This window comes from Neomonachus schauinslandi, chromosome 1, assembly GCF_002201575.2.
Source record: "Neomonachus schauinslandi chromosome 1, ASM220157v2, whole genome shotgun sequence".
Classification (NCBI taxonomy): Eukaryota; Metazoa; Chordata; class Mammalia; order Carnivora; family Phocidae; genus Neomonachus; species Neomonachus schauinslandi.
In genome coordinates, this window is record NC_058403.1 from 64869140 (window position 1) to 64893965 (window position 24826).

General features: G+C 33.4%; 1 protein-coding gene across 1 annotated transcript in view; it reads left to right on the top strand.

The window, feature by feature from the left end:
• Window positions 1-24826, top strand: part of STXBP5L (syntaxin binding protein 5L) — a 419146-nt gene that overhangs the window by 272872 nt on the left and 121448 nt on the right. Inside the window, exons 15-16 of the mRNA XM_021692509.1 lie at window positions 20392-20432; window positions 23733-23950. Of these exons, the coding sequence (XP_021548184.1) occupies window positions 20392-20432; window positions 23733-23950 (259 nt within the window). The remainder of the gene's footprint in view (window positions 1-20391; window positions 20433-23732; window positions 23951-24826) is intronic.

The window sequence follows — 24826 nt, forward strand, 5'->3', positions numbered from 1 at the left end:
AATCTTTAAAAAAAATTATTAAAAAAAGTATTACATACAATAGAATATTATTCAATTCAGCCTTTTAAAAAAGAAAGAAATCTTGTCATATGTTACAACATGGATGAGCCTTAAGGAAATTATGCTCAGTTAAACAAGCCAATCTCAAAAGGACAAATACTGCATGATTGCCAGCTGAACAGCATGAATTAAAAAACAAAACTAAACTAAAGGGAGGGCGCCTGGGTGGCTCAGTTGGTTAAGCGACTGCCTTCGGCTCAGGTCATGATCCTGGAGTCCCGGGATCGAGTCCCACATCGGGCTCCCTGCTAGGCAGGGAGGCTGCTTCTCCCTCTGACCTTCCCCCCTCTCATGTGCTCTCTGTCTCTCTCATTCTCTCTGTCTCAGATAAATAAATAAAATCTTTAAAAAAAAAAAAATAAATAAAAAAAAAAATAAACTAAAGGGAATGTTTTAGATGAAAGGAAAACAATCCCAGATAATTAAAATGCAGAAATAAAATAAGAACATTGGAAAATTACAGGAATAAATTTAAATAAATATTGACTTTTTAAAAGAACAATAATATTATGTGTTGGTATAAGTATTAAAATGTTTAGTAATTTTTAATAATATTGCAATGTAGAATAAAAATATAATACACAAAAGGTGGGAGAGGAAAATGGAAATAAAATATTTAACATTTTTGTTTTGTCTGGAAAGATGTAAATTTACCAAGTTAATTTGGGCTCAACTATTTGAGGATCAATTTTTTAATATTTGTGATAACCACCAGAATAATAATATAATATTATAATGCTCAAAAGCTAATAAAATGATAATTTTAAATGTGATTAATCCTTAAAAGGACAGAAAGAGAGAGACACAGTGGGTTAGGCAAATAGAAAATAATTGTGAGGTTGGTAGATTTAATCCATATATATCATTATTTACACTAAATGTAATTTGACTGAATTCTCCAATTATAAGACAAAGACTGTCAGTTTGAATAAAAAATAAAACCGAATTCTAAGCTGCTTACTAGAGACACATTAAATATATGCATAGCAAAAATGTTAAAGTAAATGTATGGAAAATTATACCATGTAAATAATTTAAAATGCTGGTATAGATAACTTCTGTTTTCCATTGCTGCATAACTAATCACCACAAACTTAGCAACTTGAAAACTACATCCTTTTATTAACTCAGAGTACTATAGGTCAGGCATTAGGCACTGCATGATTGGGATTTCTACTCAAGGCATCATGAGACTGAAATCAAGAAGTCAGCCAGGCTCAGTTGTCATTAGAGACTCTGAAGGAAAAGAAATTTGCTTCCCAACGCATTATTTTTGTTGATGGGGTGTCTTGGCTCTGTCAGTGAAGGGAGATTCTTGATTTCAACTCAGGTCAGGATCATATGCAGGGCCATAATACAAGCACCAATAAATATCAAAAAATTGTAATTATTATATAGGATGTTCTCTGACCACAGAGGAATTAAACTAGAAATCAATGTCAAAAATATATAAAGGAAGTAATCTTTCAAAATCAAGCAATTTACCTTCAACTAACTTAGTTGTTAATGAAGAAATCACAGAATTTTTTAAAATATCTCAAACAGGAAGATAGTGCAAATACAACATATCATTATTTATGGATACATCTAAATTTATGTTTAGAGGTAAACTTATACCCATAACTGTATGTTAATAAAAAGAAAGACTACAATTCAATGATCTAATTACCTTGAGTTAAAAATATCAAAATTAACCTCCCCAAAATAAAGAAGAAAATAATAATGTTAAGGAAAAAAATTAATGAAATAGAAAAGAAATGTATAATAGCAAATATCAAAAAAGCTAGAGTTTGTTTATGGAAATAAGTTGGAGAAGTTTGTAAGATTGTCAGGAAAAACAGAAGGAACAAAGTTAACATCAAGAATGAAAAAGAGGGGCACCTGCGTGGCTCAGTTGGTTAAGCGTCTGCCTTTGGCTCAGGTCATGATCCCAGGGTCCTGGGATCAAGTCCCACATCGGGCTCCCTGCTCTGTGGGGGGGTCTGCTTCTCCCTCTGCCCCTTCCAACCCACCCCCCCCCGTGCTCTCTCTCTCTCAAAAGTAAATAAATCTTAAAAAAAAATGAAAAAGAGCATTCACTACTGTTTACCATCAAATAAAATATAATAGGATAGTTATGATCAACTCTATAGTAGTAAAATTTGAAATAATACTATAAAAAAATACAACTTAACATATCTGGCTCTAGAAGAAACAGAAAATATGAATATCCATATATCTATTAAAAGAATTGAGTTAAAATTAAAAACCTTTCACATAGACAACCCTGGGCCCAGATGTCTTCATTGGGAATTTGTCTAAACACTTAAAAAAGAATACTGTCAGGGCGCTGAGCTGGCTCACTCAGTGGAATATGCAACTCTTGATCTCAGGGTCATGAGTTCAAGCCCCACATTGGGCATAGAGCTTACTTAAAAATAAAAAAATAAAGAATACTACAAATCTTTCAGAAAAACCTTTCAGAGAATAGAAAGAGGGAATATTTTTTTCTTGAAAGAGGGAATATTTTATTATTTTATGAGGCCAGTATATTTTTTATACCAAAACCCAACAAGCACATCACAAGAAAGGAGATTTATAGCCAATCTCTTTTATGAATATAGATGCAAGACTACTGAGAAAAATGTTAGCCAATAAAATTTAGTGATATATGAAAGGGGTGATATCTCAGAATCAGGTCAACTTTAGACCAGGAACGCAATCCTGGTTTAACTTTAAAAAAGAAAAAGAAAAAAAACCCTATCAATGTAATTTACCACATTAAGTAAATCAGTTGGAAAAATCTCATGATCATATAATTAAATGAGAATATGATTAAATCCATCATCTATTCATGATAAAATCACCTAGCAAGCTAGGAATATAGGGGAAATTCTATAGTCTGAAAGGGATTTCTATTTAAAAAAAAAAAAACTGAAGCAAAGATTGTACTTATTGGTGAAATGTTAAAGTTTTGCTTCTGTTGAGAATAAGACAAGCATGCCTTCCATCACACCTAGTATAAAACAATAAACTTGTAGACCTATCTAGTTCAGTAGGGCAAAAAATGGAAATAAAAAATATAAAGATTGAAAAGGAAGATATAAACTTAATACTCAGAGACAGCATGATTATGTATATGGAAAGTGAAAAATAATGTACAAATATTTTAATTAATTTGAATATGTAGGAAGTCACTGGAAACATCAATATGCAAAATTCAACTGTATTTTATATACTAGCACAATTACAAAATAAAAAATACAAAATTATTCAATTTAAAGTAAGATACAAAAAAAAACACATAATCTAGAAGTAATCCTAACAAAAGATATGTAAGACCTCTATAATTAAAATTGTGAAACAAATTTAAGTAGGAAAACACTTTACTATATGGAGAGATATACCATAATAATTAATTTTACTCAGTATTGTAAGGATATCAATTTTTTCCCAATTTGATCTGAGGATTTAATGTAATCCTGATAAAAGAATATCAGCAGCAATTTTTTTGGAAGGAATTAATGAGCTAATTATAAAATTTGTTTAGAAAGATAAAGAGCAATAACAATACAATATGGCAAAAAGAACAAAGTGAGAAATTAACTTAGTAGAGAGATTGAGGAAGATGGCCACAGAGTAGGAGTACCCTAGGCTATGGTTTGTCCCACAAATAGAACTAGATAACTATCAAATCATCCTAAATATCCCAGAAATTGACCTGAAGACTGACAGAACAAACCACAACTAAAGTGAAAGAAGAGGCCACATCAAAGAAGGTAGGAAGTCTTTGCACTTTGAGAAACAGTGCTGCCTGCAGTGGAGGGAAGAGAGTCGTGGTCAAAGAGAAAGGCAAGAGAGGGGAGCACACAGGGGAATGCACAAGGAGAACATCTCTCTATAGCCATTGGCTTAGAAAGCAAGAAAAGCTGAATAAATTTCATGAGTTCTTACAACCAGTGGGGCTTAAATCCTGGAGTTTTAAAAGTCAGTGGGTGTGGCTGGGATAGAGCCCAGAGGGCACTGTGCTGATCCTGGAGAGAAGGCAGGAAAACAACTTGGGGGCATATGGCATTGAAACAACAATCTGAAGGGCACCTGGGATACATAGTGGGGAGATTATTTGCTATTCTCAGAGCATGACCCTGTTAGGTAGACACCTTTCTAGGAACAAAGGGGCTGGCTGGCCACCATTTCCCTCCTCTACCCCCTCAACATAGGCACAGAGCCACCTGCAGGAAGCAGCACAGCACAGACACTATCTGCCGAACTTGTTTCTCAGTGGAACTGCGCTTATCAGTCATACTTACTTCAGCTCTAGTGTGGTGGACCCCTCCCTCCAGAAGACCAGCACAAACTCTTGCCCACACCATGTCTCCTGACCAGAGAGTTTTGTGGGGCCTCAGTTCCAAAACAGGTGGTGATCTCATTTCACAAGCAGACCAAATCAAACCTAGTTAAAACTCACCACATTCAGACAAGGGACCAAACACTGCTCACAACAGGCAAGGAGAGCCTCTGCAGATGACTGGCCTGAAGGATAGAGCAGCCAGAACACAACAGCACAGGGCACGCAACACACACTGGAGGCACTCCCTGAATCACCAGGCCCTGGGCATTACACATCCTCTTCTTCATAAAGCCATTACTTTCAGGAGCAGGAGAGATAACTGGCATTTCTAACACAGAGGAAAGCAGAGACTTTGACAAAATGAGAAGACGGAGGAATTTATCCCAAATGAAAGAACAAGGTAAGGCCATGTCCAGAGATCTAAGTAAAACAAATATAAGTAACATGCGTGATGGAGAATTTAAAGCAATGATTATAAGGATACTCACTGGTCTTGAGAAAAGAATGGAGGACATCAGTGAGACCTCTACCACAGAGATAAAAGAGTTGAAAAAGAATCAGAGATGAAGAGTGCAATAAATAAGATTAGAAACCTTGATGCAATGAACAGCAGGCTGGAAGAAGCAGAAGAACAAATTAGTGACCTAGAAGACAAATTATAGAAAGCAATGAAGCTAAACAAGAGAGAGAGAGAAGAATTATGCAAAATGAGAATAGATGAAGGAACTCAGTGACTCCATCAAATGTAATAACATTCGTATTATAGGAGTCCCAGAAGAAGAAAAGAGAAAAAAGAAAGCAGAAAATTTATTTGAAGAAATAATAGCTGAAAAGTTCCCTAATCTGGGGAAGGAACAGACATCCAGATCCAAGAGGCACAGAGAACTCCCGTCATAATCAACAAAAGCAGGCCCACACCAAGACAAATTATAATTAAATTTGTAGAATATAGTGATAAAGAAATCTTAAAAGCAGCAAGACAAAAGAAGTCATTAACTTATAAGGGAAAACCCATAAGGCTAACAGCAGACTTTTCAACAGACACTTGAAAAGCCAGAGGGAGTGGTGTAATACATTTAAAGTGCTGAATGGGAAAAATCCGCAGCTAAGAATACTCTATCCAGGTTGCCTCGGTGGCTCAGTCGTTTGAGTGTCGCCCTCTTGATTTTGGCTCAGGTTATGATCAGGGTCATGAGATCAAGCCCTGTATTGAGCTCCACTCAGCATGGAGTCTGCTTGTCCCTCTCACTCTGCTACTCCCCCACCCCACTCAAATAAATAAGTAAATAAATAAATAAATAAATAAAATCTTAAAAAAAAAAAAAGAGTACACTATCTGGTAAAGCTATCATACAGAAGACAATGAGAGATAAAAAAATTTCCCAAACAAAAACTAAGGGAGTTCATGACCAATAAAACAGCCCTGCAAGAAATATTAAAGGGGACTCTGAATGAAAAGGAGAGACCAAAAATGACAGTATAAAGGCAGGAAACATAAGAGCAGTAAATAAATATTTCTGTAAAAAAAATTCATCTAGGAACTCACAAAAAATGATGGAAAATATAATAACATATACCTAAAATGTGGGAGGAGGGAGAGAGGAGAAAAGAATGGGTTCAAACTTAAAAGACCATCAACTTAATATAGACTGCTATATGCAGAAGACTTTATATGCAAACCTACTTATAACCATATTTCAAAAATCACTAATAAACATGCAAAGAATAAAATGAGAAAGAAATCCAGATATATCAGAAAACCAGCAAAATATGAAAGATAGAAAGACAAGAAAGAATCAGAGAAAATCTCCAGAAACAACTACAAAATAAGTAATAAAATGGCAATAAATACATATCTATCAAAAATTACTTTGGATGTAAATGGAATGAATGCTCCAATTAAAAGACATACGGTGTAAAAATGGATTTAAAAAAAACAAGACCCCATATATGTGCTCCTACAAGAGACTCATTTTAGACCTAAAGAAGCTTGCAGATTGAACATGGGAGGATGGAGAAACATTTGTCATACCAATGAATGTCAAAAGAAAGCCAGATTAACAATACAATACATCAGACAAACTGGACTTCAAAACAAAGTACTGTAACAAGGGACAAAAAAAGGAAGGACACTACATAATAATAAAGGGGACAATCCAACAAAAATATAGAACAGTTGTAAATATTTATGCACACAACATGGGAGCACCTAAGTACATAAAACAATAAGAAACATAAAGGAATTAATCAATAATAATACAATAATAGGGGATTTTAACACCCCACTTATGTCAATGGACAGATAACCCAAACAGAAAATCAATAAGAAAACAATGGCTTTAAATGACACCCTTGACCAGATAGACTTAGTAGATATATTCAGAATATTCCTTCCTAAAACAGCAGAACACACATTCTTTTCAAGTGCACATGGAAGATTCTCCAGAATAAATTACATATTAGGCCACAAAACAGGTCTCAACAAACACAAGAAGATTGAAGTCATACCATGCACCTTTTCTGATCACAACTCTATGAAACTAGAAGACATCACAGAAAAAATCTGGAACAACCACAAATACATGGAAATTAAATGACATGCTACTAAATGAATGGATCAACCAGATATAAAAGAAGAAATTAAAAAATACATGGAAATGAATGAAAATGAAAACACAGTGGTCCAAAACTTCTGAGATAAAGCAAAGCGGTTATAGGAGAGAAGTTTATAGCAATACAGTCCTACCTCAAGAGGCAACAAAAATCTCAAGTAAACAACTTAACCTAACACCTAAAGGAGCTAGAAAAAGAATAAATGAAGCCTAAGATGTCAGAAGGAAAGAAATAATAATGATTAGAACAGAAATAAATGATGCAGAAACTAAAAAATAATAGAACAGATCAATGAATCCAGGAGCTGGTTCTTTGAAAAAGTTAATAAAATTGGTAAACCTTTAGCTAGAATCATTAAAAAGAGAAAGGACCCAAATAAATAAAATTGCAAATGAGAGAGGAGAAATAAAACCAATACCACAGAAATACAAATAATTAGAATATTTTGAAAAACTATATGCCAACAAATTAGACAACCTAGAAGAAATGGATAAATTCCTAGATACATATAAACTACCAAAACTGAAATAGGAAGAAATAGAAAGCTGGAACAGACCAATAACCAGCAAAGAAATTCACTCAGTAATCAAAACCCCCCCAAAAACAAACATCCAGGACCAGATGGATTCACAGGGGAATTTTACCAGGCACTTAAGGAAGAGTTAATACCTATTCTTCTCAAACTATTGCAAAAAATAGAAGTGGAAGGAAGACTTCAAAATTCATTCTATGAGGCCAGCATTAACCTCATTCCAAAACCAGTAAAGACACCACACACACACATGCACACACACACACGAAAGCAACAAAGAACTACAGAACAATATCTCTGATGTACATAGATACAGAAATCCTCAACAAAATACTAACAAACAGAATCCAACAATACATTTATTTTATTTATTTATTTTAAGGTTTTATTTATTTATTTGACAGAGAGACACAGTGAGAGAGGGAACACAAGCAGGGGGAGTGGGAGAGGGAGAAGCAGGCTTCCCACCAAGCAGGGTGCCTGATGTGGGGCTTGATCCCAGGACCCTGGGATCATGACCTGAGCTAAAGGCAGATGCTTAACGACTGAGCCACCCAGGTGCCCCACCAACAATACATTTTAAAAATCATTTACCACAATCAAGTGGGATTTATTCCTGAGATGCAAGAGTGTTTCAATATTTGCAAATCAATCAATGTGATATATCACATTAATAAAAGAAAGTATAAGAACCGTATGATCATTTCAATAGATGCAGAAACTGTTTGACAAAGTACATCCATTCATGATAAAAACCCTCAACACAGTAGGGACAACAGAACATACCTCAACATCATAAAGGCCATATATGAAAAACCCACAGCTAGTATAATCCTCAATTGGAAAAACTGAGAGCTTTTCCCCTAAGATCAGGAACAAGACAAGGATGTCCACTCTGACCACTTTTATTCAACATAATATTAGAAGTCGTAGCCACAGCAATCAGACAAGAAAAAAAAAATAAAAGGCATCCAAATTGGCAAGAAGAAGTAAAACTTTTACTATTTGCAGATGACATGATACTATATCTAGAAAACCCAAAAGACTCCACCAGAAAACTGCTAGGACTGATACACAAATTCAGTAAAGTCCCAGGATACAAATCAAAGTATAGAGATCTATTGCATTTCTATACACCATTAATGAAGCAGAAGAAAGAGAAAGTAAGGAATCAATCCCATTTACAATTGCACCCAAAAATAATAAAATACCTAGGAATAAACCTAACCAAAGCAGTGAAAGTCCTGTATTCTTAAAACTATAAAATACTGGGGCGCCTGGGTGGCTCAGTTGGTTAAGCGACTGCCTTCTGCTCAGGTCATGATCCCAGAGTCCTGGGATCAAGTCCCACATCGGGCTCCCGGCTCAGCGGGGAGCCTGCTTCTCCTTCTGACCCTATCCCCTCTCATGCTGTTTCTCTCTCTCTCAAATAAATAAATAAAGTCTTAAAAAAAAACTATAAAATACTGATTAAAAAATTGAAGATCACACAAACAAATGGAAAGATATTCCATGGATTGGAAGAAAAAATTTTGTTCATGTGTCTATACTACCCAAAGCAATTTACACATTTAAAGCCACTCTATCAAAATACCACCAGCATTTTTTACAAAGCTAGAAAAAACAATCCTAAAATTTGTATGGAACCACAAAAGACCCCAAATAGCCAAAGCAACCTTGAGAATGAAAAACAAAGGTGGAGGCATCACATTTCCAGACTTTAAGTTACATTACAAAGCTTTAGTAATCAAAACTACATGGTACTGACACAGAAATAGATACATAGATCAATGAAACAATAGAAAATCCATAAATAAACCCAAAATTATATAGTCAAGTAATCTTTGAAAAAGGAGGAAAGAATATACCATAGGAAAAAGACACTCTCTTTCAACAAATGGCATTGGGAAAACTGGATAGCTACATGGAAAAGAATGAAAGTGGACCACCTTCTTATACCATTCACAAAAATAAACTCAAAATGGATTAAAGACCTAAATGTGAGACCCAAAACCATAAAAATGCTAGAAGAGAACACAAGCAATAACTTCTTTGACATTGACCATAGCAACTTCTTTCCAGATATTTCTCCTGAGGCAATAAACTACTGGGACTACATCAAAATAAAAAGCTTCTGCACAGTGAAGGAAACAGTCAACAAAACTAAAAAGAAACATGGAATAGAAGATATTTGCAAATGATGTATCTGATAAAGGGCTAATATCCAAAATATATAAAGAACTTATACAACCCAACACCCCAAAAAGCCCAAATAATCCAATTAAAAAATGGGCAGAAGACATGAATAGTCATTTTTCCAAAGAAGACATACAGATGGCCAACAGACATATGAAAACATGCTCAATATCATTCGTCATCAGGGAAATGTAAATCAAAACTACAATGAGATATTACCTCACACCTGTCAGAATGGCTAAAATCAACAACACAAGAAACAATGGGTCTTGGTGAGGATGTGGAGAAAGGGGAACCTTGTTGCATTGTTGATAGGAATGCAAACTGGTGCAGCCACTGTGAAAAACAGTATGGAGGTTTCTCAAAAAGTTAAAAATAGAACTACCTCACAATCTAGCAATTACAGATCAAGGTATTTATCCAAATAGAAAAATATTAATCCAAAGTGAATTAATTGATGTTTATAGCAGCAATTAATTGATGTTTATTATCTACAATAGCCAAATGATGGAAACAGCCCAAATGTCCATCAACTGATGAATGTATAAGGAAGATGTGGTATATATATACATACACACAATGGAATATTACTCAGTCATAAAAAAAAATGAAATCTTGCCATTTGCAATGACATGGGTGGATCTAGAGAGTATTAGGCTAAGTGAAATAAGTCAGTCAGAGAAAGGCAAATACCATATGATTTCACTTATATGTGCAATATAAGAAACAAAAACAAGCAAAGGGAAAAGAGAGAGGGGCAAACCAAGAAATAGACTCTTAGGGGCACCTGGGTGACTCAGTCGGTTAAGCATCTGCCTTCAGCTCAGGTCATGATCCCAGAGTCCCAGGATCAAGCCCTGCATCAGGCTCCCTGCTCAACAGGGAGTCTGCTTTTCCTTCTGACCCTCCCCCCACCATGCTCTCTCTCACTCTCTGTCAAATAAATAAAATATTTTTTAAAAATTAAAGAAATAGACTCTTCACTATGGAGAGCAAACTGATGGTAAGCAGAAGGGAGGTAGGTGGGGGCATGTTTTAAATAGATAATGGAAATTAAGGAGTGCACTTTTGATTAGCACCTGGTGATGTATGAAAGTGTTGATTCACTATATTGTACACCTGAAACTAATATTATACTGTATGTTGACTAATTGGAATTTTAAAACTAAAAAAAAAAATTCCAAGACATTCAGACTTATTATAAAACTATAATGACTAAGATGGTGTGTTGATGGCAGAAATATAAACTGCCAGACAAAACTGAATAAAAGAGAGAGTCCAGAAACATCTGTCATATATAGAGAGAATTGATTCTTTATGAACATGACTCTGCAAAGCAGTGAGGAAGAAATCTTTTAAATAAATTATTCTGGTTAATTGGATATTCATATGGAATCTATTTTTACCACACCTCATACTAAAAATTTATTTCAGGTAAATGATAGATTTAAATGCTTCAAGAAAACAATAAAGTTTCAGGAGGAAAATAGAGGAGAATATTTTCTTGATGTTTGGAAGATTTCATAAAGAAAATATAATTAGCACTAATCAGAAAGGGAAAAAAATTATAAATCAGATTACATTAAAAGTAAGAACTTCTCTTCCTCAAAAGACACCATTAAGACACTGAAAATACAAATCACAGGAAAAGATTTTATATCATCTGTAAACAATGAAGTGCTTATATCACATATATATAAATAATTTTGACAAATATATGAAAAAGAGACAGTCAACTCAATAGAAAAAAAAAAATTGGCCAACAGACCTAACAAAAGAAGTAACCAAATAGAAGCATGTGAAAAGGTGTTCATTACTCAACAGAGTAATGTAAATTCAAACCACAATGAGATAACATTGCACATACCCATCAGAATGGATAAAATTTTTAAAAGACTGTCCATACCTTTTTCTGATGTTGTGCAACAGCTAGAACTCTTTTGTGGAATAGTTAGCCTCTTTTGAAAATTCTTTGGCAGCATCTACTAACTCTTTGAAGCATATATATTTCACTCCCACATATATATTTAATAAAGTACATAATTGCCCCAAAATAGTGGTATCAAGGATTTTCAGAGGCACATAATTTGTAATAGTGCCAAAATAGAAATAACTTAAATGTTTAACAACACTAGAATGGATAAATATGCTGTGGTGTATTCATACAGTGCAATTCTATACAGCAATAATTTTTTAATCTATTGCTTCACACAGTACAAAAATCAATTTGACATTATGACATGTATTATAGTAATACATATTATTGACTAAAAGACACTAGACTCAAAATAATTGATTCCACTTACAGATTTCAAAAACTAGTAAAACTGATATAGAGTGTTAAAAGACAATAGTGGCTACTATTGGGGAAGATGAAGGAATAGTGATTGGAAAGGAGAATGAAAGTGTTTTGGTTGATGTTCTATTTTTTAATCTGAGTGATTATACAGATATATTCTTTTTGACTATCATTGTGGTATAATTTCATGATTCGTGCTGTGTGTTATAGTTAAGTAAAAAAAGTTACTTCAAAATATCAGGAAGTTACATTACTGAAAATGTCAGAGTAGGACTGGTTTCTCCACTAAATGATTATTAAGCTGGCAAAAACAGAATAATTTTTTTTAGAACTCTAGAATCTAACAGAAAATTTGTAACAACCAGGGGAATGCTTAATGAAAAAAGAAGTTGCTCTAAAATAAATAAGTCATGGGGATGTAATGTATAGCATGGTGAGTATAACTTATAATACTGTATTGTATATTTGAAAGTTTCTAAAAGAGTACATCTTCAAAGTTCTCACCACAAGAAAAAAATATTTGTAACCATGTATGGTGATGGATGTTAACTAGACATCTGGTGATTATTTTACAAAATGTACAAATACCTAATTATGTGGTATACCTGAAACATACAATGTTAAATGTCTATTATATCTCATTTCTTCAAAAAGGTGCTGAATTTTGGTAAGAGAGCATATGTGGTATTTTACCTTACCCATTTACAGTCTACTACTCCCCACCTCAGTGGTGGCCATGAAGATAGCAGCCTGCATTCCTCTTACATAGTTTTTTGGTGCCAGAAAGAGTAATAAGTACAGACCTTATTCTCAAAGAATTGTAGTTATACTTGCCCTTTGTTTTTACCTGTTGGTGCCTCCCTGAAGGATTAGCTCAAGGGCTTACCTTTGTTTTCCCTGCCTCAGAGCTTTCCCAGGGCTAAAGTGGCTTCCTGGAAGGCATTTGTCTGAGTAATTAAAGGCAGATGTACAAGTTGCAGCTCACCTGGGGCAGGCGATAAGAGCAGGGGCAAACAATGGATAGTTTGTACCCTTGAAAAGAATAGGCCATATGAGAAAATACATTAGGGAACAAAGGCTTTGTAAAGCTCCCACGTACACTGCAAAATCTAAATGTCCACATGCATGCCTACAGCTGGACACATGCTAAGAAAATACCTGAGAAGATTTTAGGATTTCCCCTCTAGATGAACTTTAGGCACCATGCAAACAGGAAGTGAAGGCTAATGCAGAGTTGGAAATAACCTGGCTTGCACTGCAGCAGTTTCCTAACACAGAATCAACTTGCTAAGACAAGGAGATGGTTTATTATTGTTGCTATTGTTATTGTTGCTATTGTTGTTTGGCTATAGTCATTTAACGAAATTGCAGTCAAATCACTAGCTGACCGGTAAGCTAATGGAGCAGAGATTTCAGAAGCAACACACAATGAAGAATACAATCTTTTAAAGTTTTTTTTTTTAAGATTTTATTTATTTATTTGAGAGAGAGAGAGTGAGAGAGAGCATGAGAGGGGAGAGGGTGAGAGGGAGAAGCAGACTCCCCACTGAGTGGGGAGCCCAATGTGGGACTCGATCCAGGGACTCCAGGATCATGACCTGAGCCGAAGGCAGTCACTTAACCAACTGAGCCACCCAGGCACCCAAAGAATACAATCTTTTAAAAAACTGTTTACATAGTGACTTTTCTAAACAACAAAAACTTACAATAAGCATCAGCAGAAGAACTTGGGAAGGGGTAGAATCTAATTTTCAGTTTCCTCATTAATAATCAAAAGTCCAGTTTTCAACAACAACAAAATACAAGGCATATAAAGAAATAAGAAATCATGGCCCATTCAGAGGGGAAAAAAAGAATTTAATTGAAATGTACCTGAGGAAGCCAAGACATTTTACTTATGAAGACTTTAAATCAACTGTCTTAAATATGCCTAAAGAGCTAAGAGAAACTATGAACAAAAATTGAAGGTAACCAGAAGAATTAAGTCTCATCAAATAGTATTAATAAAAAGAAAATTTGTTTAAAAAAAGAGAAATTAAATAGAAATTCTGGTGCTGAAAAGTACAACAGAAGTGAAAAACTCATGAGAGGGATTCAGCCTTAGATTTGAGCAGGCAGAAAGAAGAATAAATGAATTTGAAGGTAGGTCAATGGAAATGATTCCATCTGAAGATCAAAAATAGAATGAAAAATAATAATATCTAAGAGACCTGTGGGACATCATAAACCTTAACAAAATACACATGATGGCTGTCTCAGAAAGAGAGGAGGTAAAGAACATAAAGAATAGTTGAAGAAATAATGACTGTAAAATTCCCCAATTTGATGAAAAATTAACAAGTATCTCTAAGAATTTCAGTAAAATCTGAGTAGGATAAACTCAAAAAGATCCACACTGAAACACATTATGATCAAATTGTTGAAAGACAAAGACTGAGCAGATCCAGAGAAAAGATGTTGAAAGCAGTGAGACAGAAACAATTTGTCAAGTACAAGGGATCCTCAGTAAGATTAAGCTAATTTCTCATTAGAAACCATGAAGACAGGGATGGTAGGATGAGGTCTTTAAAGTTCTGAAAGAAAAAAACCTTTTAACCAACAATTCTATATCCGGCAAAACTATTTTTCGAAACTGAAGGAGAAGTTAAAACATTCTCAGATAAACAAAAGCTAAGGAAATTATTTCTAGTAGATCTGCCTTATGAGAAATGTTAATGGGAGTTCTTCAGGCTCAAATGAAAACACATTAGATAGTAACTTGAAGCCATATGAGTAAATAAAGACCACTAGTAACGGGTAATTACATAGGTAAATATAAAAGCCAACATTATTTTATTTTTGTTTTTAACTCCTCTTTTTTCCCAAAGACATAAAAGCATAATTACAAATCCATGGTGGTAATGGGCAAAACACATAAAGAAGTTGTGACAATAACAACATAGTGGGGTCATATAGCAACAGCTATATATAACATACAGCAATAGAGTTTTGGTATTGAAGCTAGTTAGCATTAATTCAAACTACATTGTTATAAATTTAAAAGGCTAACTTTAATGCCCAGGGTAATGACTAAAGAAACAACGAAAATATATACAGAAAATTAAATAAGAAACAAGAAAGGAAGCAAAATGGTACTTTTTTTATAATTAAGCATAAAAGAAGGCAGTCTTGCAGGCACTGAACAACAAAAAAGATATGACATATAAAAAATATATAGCAAGATGGCAGAAGTCCTTCCTTTTCAATACTCCCATTAAATGAATTACACTAATTATAAGGCAGATTGGCAGAATGGGTAAAAATACATGATTTAATTGTATGCTTTCTACAGGAGACACACTTTAATTACAAAGACAAAAATATGTTGAAAATGAAAAGATTGAAAGAAGATGTTCCATGCAAACAATAAATTAAAGAAAGGCAGAGAGTGACTATACTAATTTAATTTCTTATTTCCTTTATTTTTTTGTTGATATACTAATTTTAGACAAAATAGATTTTAAGTCTAAAATTGTTATAAGAGACGAAGAAGAGATTATATATTGATAGAAAGATCAAATGCATAGTATATGTGTATATTATAAACATATACATACAATAACAGAACTCCAAGATATATGAAGCAAAAATGGACAGAATTAAAGTAGGAAAGAGTTTTACAATAATAATTTCAATAAAAGGAAGAACATTTCAGATGGAAAAACTAGATAGAATATCACTAAGGAAACAGAGGACTTGAACAGCATTATAAATTAACCTAAGAGACAATATATAGAACCCTCAACACAACAATAACAAAAACAAAGAACACATAGTTTTTAAAGGTGCGTGTAACATTCTCCAGGACAGAGCAGTTGTTGGGCCACAAAACAAGTCTCACTAAATGTAGGAAGACTGAAACAATAGTTTCTTCTCCAACCAAAATATAATGAAACTGGTAGGTAATAACTGAAAGAAAATGGGAACAATCACAAATATGTGGAAATTAAGTAACATGCTCTTAAACAATAGACCAAAGTAGAAATCCCAAGGGAAATTGGAAAACACTTTGAGATGAATAAAAAGTAGAGACTTGTAGCAAAACCAATACCCAGGGGGAAATTTACAGCTATACTGCCTACATTAAAGGAAGGAAAAAGTTCTCAAATCAATAACCTATCTTTACATCCAAAGAACTGGGGGAAAAAAAGAAAAGACAACTAAAGCTTGCAGATGTAAGGAGTAACAAAAATTCAAGCACAGATAAGCAAAGCAGAGGTCAGAAAGGCAATAAAGGAACTCAACAAAACCAAAATATGGACAGAATTGACTGAGTAACTATAGTGACTCAGAAAAAAGTGACACTCAAATTATTAAAATTAGAATTAAAAGTGAGTATGATATTATCAACCTTACTTAACTTTTTGGGTTATAAAAGAATATTATGAACAACTATGCCAACAAAGTAAATAACCTAGATGAAATGGATAAATTCTGAGAAACAAACTACCAAAAGTGACTCAAGAAGAAATAGGTAATGTGAACAACTTTATAATAAGAGATTGTATCAGTAATCAAAACCTCCCATCAAAGAAAAGGCCAGGATCAGATTGCTTTATGATGAATTTTACCAATCATTTAAGGAGGTAACACCAAATGCTTCTCAAACATTTCCAAAAAATAGAGGGGAACATATTTTAACTCATTCTATGGGGCCAGCATTACCCTAACACCAAAGCCAAAGACATCACAAGAAAAGAAACTATGCAAAAATATTCTTTATAAATATAGATGCAAGTGTACTCAATGAAACACTAGCAAATGGAATCCAGTAGCATATTATTATGAGAATTATAAACCATGATCAAGTGAGATTCATTCTAGGAACACAAGAGTATTTTAGCATACACAAATCAACATAATAAACACATCAATAGAATGAAAGGAGGAAAAACATGGTCATCTCTTGCAGAAGAAGCATTGGACAGATCCCCTTTCATGATTTAAAACCACAACAGCAACATTCAGATAACTGAGGAACTTCCTTTGCCTGAAGTGGAACTTCCTTAATCTGGTAAAATGCATTTTTGCAAAACCCACAGATAACATGATATTCAATGGTGAAAGACTGAAAGCTTTTCCTCTGAGATCAGGAACAAGACAACAATCCTGGCTTTTGCTACTTTTATTTCGTATTATACTGGAAATTCTATCCAGAAGAGGCAAGAATAATAAAAAGCATCTACTGTGGAAAGGAAGAACATTAGCTGTATTTGCAGATGTTACAATCGTTTATATATATTAGTGAAAGAAATTTAAAAACACAAAAATAGGGCACCTGGGTGGCTCAGTCGTTAAGCATCTGCCTTCGGCTCAGGTCACGATCCCAGGGTCCTGGGATCAAGCCCCACATCAGGCTCCCTGCTCGCCGGGAAGCCTGCTTCTCCCTCTCCCACTCCCCCTGCTTGTGTTCCTGCTCTTGCTATCTCTCTGTGTCAAATAAATAAAATCTATAAAAAAATACAAAAATAAATCGAATTATATCCCATGTTTAAGAATATAACACTTAATATTGTTAAGATGGCAATATCCCAAAATGATGTAGAGATTCACTACAATCCTTGTCAAAACCCCAATAACCTTTTTGCAGAAATGAAAAAGGTTATCCTAAAATTGATGAAATTGCAAGTGACCACAATAGTCAAAATAATCTTGAAAAATAACAAAGTTGAAGGGCTCACACTTCCCAATTGTAAGATTCCCTCCATAGCTACGATGATCAAGACTGTGTGGTAATGTCATAAGATTAGATATATAATTTAATGAAATAGAATTGGGATTCCAGAAATAAAATCATACATCTATGACTGATTTTTTATAAGTCTGCCAAGACCATTTAATGGGAGAAAGGATAATCTCATCAACAAATGTTGCTAGGAGAACTGGATATCCACATACAAAAGAATAAAGCTAGACCCTCCCCCAAATCTGTAAAGTTATCACACTCAACACCCAAAAAAACCAAATGATCCAGTTAAGAAATAGAAGACATGAACAGACATTTTTCCAAAGAAGACATCCAGATGGCTAACAGACACATGAAAAGATGCTCAACATCACTCCTCATCAGGAAAATACAAATCAAAACCACAATGAGGTACCACCTCACATCTTTCAGATGGTTAAAATTAACACAGGAAACATCAGATGTTGGTGAGGATGCAACAATAGGGAATTGCTCTTACACTGTTGGTGGGAATGAAAACTGGTGCAGCCACTGTGGAAGACAGTATGGAGGTTCCTCAAAAAGTTAAAAATAGAACTACCCTAAGACTCAGCAATTGCACTATTTACCCAAAGGATACCAAAATACTGATTTATAGGGATACATGCACCCCGAGGTTTATACCAGCATTATCAACAATAGCCAAATTATGAAAAGAGCCCAAATGTCCATTGACTGATGAATGGATAAAGAAGATGTGGTGTGTATATATATATATATATCATGGAATATTACTCAGCCATAAAAAAGAATGAAATCTTGCCATTTGCATTGATGTCGATGGAGCAAGAGTGTATTATGCTAAGTGAAATAAGTCAGAAAAAGACAAATACCGTATGATTTCACTCATATGTAGAATTTAAGAAACAAAACAGATGAACATAGGGGGAGGGGAAAAAATGAGAGGGAGGCAAACCATAAGAGAGACTCTTAATATAGAGAACAAACTGAGAGTTGCTGGAGGGAAGGTTGTGGGGGGGGAATGGGCTTGATGGGTGATAAGTACTAAGGAGGGCACTGGGTTTTATATGTAAGTGATGAATCACTAAAATCTTCTGAAACTAATATTACACTCTATGTTAACTAACTAGAATTTAAGTAAAAACAAAACAAAAAAATAAAGTTAGACTCCTACATCATGCCATATGCAAAAATTAACTGAAATATGATGAAAGATTTGAATTAATGGCTAAAGCTATAAAGTTCAAAGAGAAAACAAAGGGGTAATCTTTCATGACCTTGATTATGGCAAAAGTTTCTTAGATATTATACCAAAAGCATAAATAACAAAAGAAAAAATAGATAAAATGGTCTTCATCATCAGGTGAAGACAACACTGAGTTGGAAAAAATTTTCAAATCATATCTGATAGGGTTTAGTATTCACAATATATAAATAATTCTTAGACCTCAACAATAGAAAGACAAACACTTTTTTAAGTGAGCAAAGAACTTGTGTAGACTTTTTCAAAAAAGTCTACAAAATGGGTAACAAGCGCATGAAAATATGCTTAACATCATTAGTCATTGGGGAAGTGAAAATCAAAGCCACAGTTATGTGTACCACTTCATACCCACTAGGATGGCTAAAATTTTTTTTAAAGAGGAAAATAACAAGTGTTGACAAGGATATAGATCAGTTAGAACTACATACATTGCTAGTGGGAATGTAAAATGGTGAGGCTGATAAGGAAAATGGTTTGACAATTTCTCAAAAAGCTAAACAATTATCATATAACCAAGCACTTCCACTTTTAGGTATATACAAAACTTGTACATGAATGCTCATAGAAGCATTATTCACAATAGCCAAAAGGTAGAAACAAATGCTTTTTTTTGTTTTTATTGAGAATGATCATATGGTTTTTGTTCTTTAATCTGTCAGTATGATGAATAACAATATGGTGATTGATTTTTTTAATGTTTAACTACTCTTGCATTCCTAGGATGAACTGCAACTTAGTCATGATTTATTATCCTTTCTATGTTTTTTATTTGATTTGCTAATATTTTATTGACAATGTTTATACCTGTGCTTGAGGAATAAGGTTTTGTAATTTTCTTTTTTGGTTTTGGTGTCAGGTTAAAGCTGAACTAATAAAATGTTGGAATTATTCTATCCTTTTTATTTCTAGATTAGATATTATAGAATTACCATTATGTTATTGCCAAATAATGATACAACTCTAGATAGCTTTAAGGATTTGCTTTTTATATTTTGAAGCTTAACTTTAATTTCACTATGATATTGACTTCAAAATTATTTTAATGTAACCAAATTAAGTCAGGTATTTTTTATTGAGAGTAAACAATTTTATATAAAAATATATTGCTCATTCAAGCCAGTTTTCATTGTTCTCTATTCAACATAAAATCTTCTTACAGTAAAATCTATTGTTCTTTTTTAAATCTAGATTTTAGTGCATTGTTTAAAAAGTAAACCACTACCATGAGCTTGGAAATGGTTTAGCATATATGAGTTCTCATTAGAATGGGGTTTTGAATCAAATTTTAGCAATAACTCAAGTTTTTATACATTTAGAATGATTATGATTTTTTAAATTTACTGTAATTAATGCTAATGTATTTTTTATCTAGTCATGCAGACGGATCAATAAAATTTTGGGATGCTTCTGCAAGTAAGTTTTAAGTCTCTTGTATAACAGAAAATACTTGGTTAATATTTATTCAGAGGCATCACCACTTTTTAGTTTGGACAACTAATATTTCAGATACATTTTTAGCATGCATATATGGCTATGTTATAAAAATCCATTTCCTATGTTAAATAAGTTTAAAGTACTATCTCTACTATACTTTTCCTTTATAATATAAACTGGACTGAATTCACTATCAGTAACCCATTATATTTACAAAAAGTAAGGTATGTTGAAAAAAGTACCAAACTTTGTCAGATTAAGTCAGTTGAAGGAATTTCCTTTACCTCTAGCTCTTGTCCTGGAGAAGTTTTTTTTTTTTTTAATCTCACTAGTCCACTTTTCTACTTGTCTACCAAGCCTTGTATGAATCAAAAGAAATGATTTGATAAATGTAAAATTCTTTTAAGATGTTTGAAAATTATATAATTTAAGGAATAAGGTAGTCTTTTCAGTGTTGAAGGGCATGCAAAGATATTTCAGACTTGATTATATCCATATATACCCTTCATAAAACTTATATTTACTAAATCAGATAAAGAAATGCACATATATGAATAGAAGGCAAACAGTATAATAAGAAATCTAAATGTAATATAACTCAAATTCTGTTTGTTACCAGAAATTTGAGATTTGTTTGAACCAGGTAGATCCAGAAAGGGTATTTTGATGCGGTAATATTTAATGTGAGTTTTAGAAGATAGTTAAGATTTTAGTAGTCAGGAATAGGAGGACAATAGTAAGTGAGCAATGACTCAGTTTCTGAGGATGGGTAACCAGCAAGATATGGGTAACTCTTTTGGAAATGAGGAATACAAGAGAGTGCTAGAGGTTTGAATTTTGTAATCACACCACAAAATCCAAGTGTCTAGCAGGTAGGAAAAACAGTCAAAAATGGACAGTCATATAGAAGCAGCATAAAAGTGATAGTTGAAGTTGTAGAGGTAAACAGCTTCTGAGGAAGACCATGATAAACACAAAAGCAAAGGGAAGAAGGTTGAATATTGGTGATACTCTTAGCCTGTAAGCTAGACTCTTTCAGCAGTGGAGTGAACCATCAGCAAGAGAAAATGATTAAAATATGTAAAACCATGAATTTTGAGGCACCTTTTTGAACTCACACAATAGAGAACAATGGCTCAGGGAGAAATTCCAAAGGACAAAAGATTTTCTTTGGATGAACTTTTTCTTGTAAATCTGACTTTGTTCCAAGAACACAATTTTATAGTGACATTATTGTTCCTTTCACACCACCTCAAAGTCACTCCTTAGCTTCTAAAATGTTGGAAGACACTTTAACATTCTAATGATTAAGGTTTGCAACATGTTTAACATTTTTACTGTAACTAATTATAAGGACGCATTTCCAATTTAGTGGATGTCATTGAAGAAATATCACTTAGTCTGCCAATTTTGAGGAATACTGTCCAGTACAGAAGTAAGGTTTTACTGAATTTGAATAACTGAGTTTGTTATTTATGTGTATTTGTTTTCTTTGCTGAGTAATAAATTACCACAACTGAGCAGCTTAAAACAGTACTTATATATTATCTCACAGTTTCTGTGTGTCAGTAATTTGGGTACAGTTTAGCTGGGTTCTTTGCTTAGGGTTGCCTGAGACTGCAGTCAAGGTTTTGGCTAGGGCTGCTGTTTCATTTGAGATTTAGTGTCCTCATTCAATCTCAGGTAGTTGGCAGAATTTTCTTGTAGCATTATAACTCATGGCAACTTGTTTCTTCAAGCCTGGTAAGGGAGTGTCATTCTAACCTCAGGGAGGGCACCAGTTCCTCTTTTAATTATGATTATGTCAGCCCAATTAAGGATAACCTCTGTTGACTAACTCCAAGTCAACTAATTAGGGGCCTTAATTATGTCTGCAATATCCTTTTACCATTGTTACTGTCACATAAAATAATCATGGGAGTGATACCCCATCTGACCTAGAAGGCAGGCTATAGCACCTAGTATAATTAATGCCTTACCCATTTTCGAAATGTTTCGGTTTGACATAATTTTAGACTTAGAGAATAATTGCAAAAAAATACCATGAAGTGTTCTATAGCTTTTAGCCAGGTTCCCCAAATGTCAGTGTATACTACATTTGTTCTTCCACCTTCCTCCCTCTCCCTCTTCTCCATATGTTCACATATATGTATAGCTTTTGTAACCATTTGTGAGTTGCAGTGATCTCTTCTTACATTACAGCCCTAAAAATACTTCATTGTATATTTCCTACAAACAAGACATTCTTTTACATAGTCAAATTATAGTTATCAAAATCAGGAGATTAATACTGATGCAATACTATTATCTAACCTCCACGTCTTACTTAGTTTTCACCAATTGTCCCAATAATATCTTTTATAATAAAAGAAATTTGAGGATTATTTATTGCATTTATCATCTTTTGAGTTTTCCTCAATTTGGAATTGTTTATGAGTCTTTATTTCATGAAATTGATATTTTTGAGGACTTGGGCCAATTATTTTTGTAGAATCTTCAATTTGGGTTTGACTGACGTTTCTCATGATTAGCTTCAGATTATGCATTTTTGACAGCAATTCCCAGATTTTTAGAAATTCTCTTAAGGATCTTTTATAGAATCAGAACTTTTTTATAGGAGAGTTATCATCGGGGTCTATAAGGGAAAAAATATTCCCCCAAATAAATATTCCTGAAAACAATTCACCATCCCCAGAGTTTTTAAAAATTATAACTGATCCTTTTCTAATACAGAGCCACTTGGAAAAGATTCTTTCTAAAATAACTACAGATTATTGGACTCTCAATATTACTAGCTAGTAAATTACAAATGTTTCTCATCTTAAGGATTGTCTAGAAATTTGTTGAGAAGAGTAAACTCTCTAAGAATAGCTTCAATCTCTCATGTAGCAATCAAAGGGGAAAACTGTAGAGAGAATTAGGTTCAGTATTTCCATTGTAACCTTTCTGAGCCACAGTGTTTTCATCAATAAATGAGGATAAAAATACTCACTTCATGGGACTTTTCTGAGGATTACATGAGACAATGCATACAAAGGACCTACAAATTCTTTGGTATATAGTATATGTGCAATAAATGTTTATTTTTCTCTGGAATCTCCATCCAGCTAAACTGTAATGATAAGAGTATATGACACTGAATGCTTCCTAGTTAACATGTAATTTATTTTGTCTACTTGGGTTTTATTTTAGTGCTTTAACAAATATATTGAAAAAGCTTCAATGATATCTAAGAATTAAGTTCAAATTAGAAGATAACTATGTTTCAATATCTTATAGTAACTCTGCAGATGCTGTACAAGCTAAAAACTTCAAAAGTGTTTGAAAAACAGAAGGTAGGAGAAGGAAAACCAACATGTGAAATTATAGAGGAAGATCCATATGCCATTCAGATGATTTACTGGTGTCCAGAGAGCAGAATATTCTGTGTATCAGGAGTTTCTGCATATGTCATAATTTATAAATTCAGCAGACATGAAATAACAACAGAAATAGTGGTAAGTTTTTTTAAAATTTAATGCTTACACCTAAAGCTATTAAAAGAAAGCAATTACCATAGATTTTGCCTAGGGTTTGGTATGGTTTTAAGCCTTCAAGACTACTGTATTTGGCCAGTAATCCAATTCATAGGATTTTGAATTATTCTTGTTACCTAGTATAACATATTGAAAAATAGTTTGGCTTAAAATGAAAAAAACATTTCTCTACCAAAACTTTGTATTATTAAATAGAATGGATTATGTGTATATAGAATTTATACAGTCATTGCTTTATGTATAATGTCAAATTAATGAAGGCTTTGTTGTATATCTTTATTAAATTTTTTTCTTGTCAATTGCCACAAGTGATCATTTCTCAACTACAATAAGATTATTTTTAATAATTTTCTAGATAGCAACATTTTTAGGATGGAAATAATTATGGGGTACCTTATCTAAATTTTAAACTAATCAAGTAATTTAATTATTCAGTTATGGTCTCATAGGATAAATTAAATAAAAATTAAAGCATCTATAGATAATTGGCCTACCCTACTGAGTCCATTTTACCATTTTATCAGAAAATAAAGATTATCTACTAAAGGCCTGTCTAAAACTGTTTTTACCTCAACAGCAAATTTAAGTACTGCCCTGTTAAAGTATATGAGTTAAAATCCCATCCAATCTTTGGGGTCAGATAAGCCTATATTTTAATTCTGGCTTTACCAGTAAATAGCTACATGACTCTGAGCAAGTCACAAGGCTCCAGTAGTCAGTAGTAGAGTCTGGGTAAGACCAAGTTTCATACACTCATATAATTTTCTGTGTAAATAAAATGGAAAAATGGAAAGTAATAATAAATTACAAATGATAATGCCAATTTCATAGGGTTCT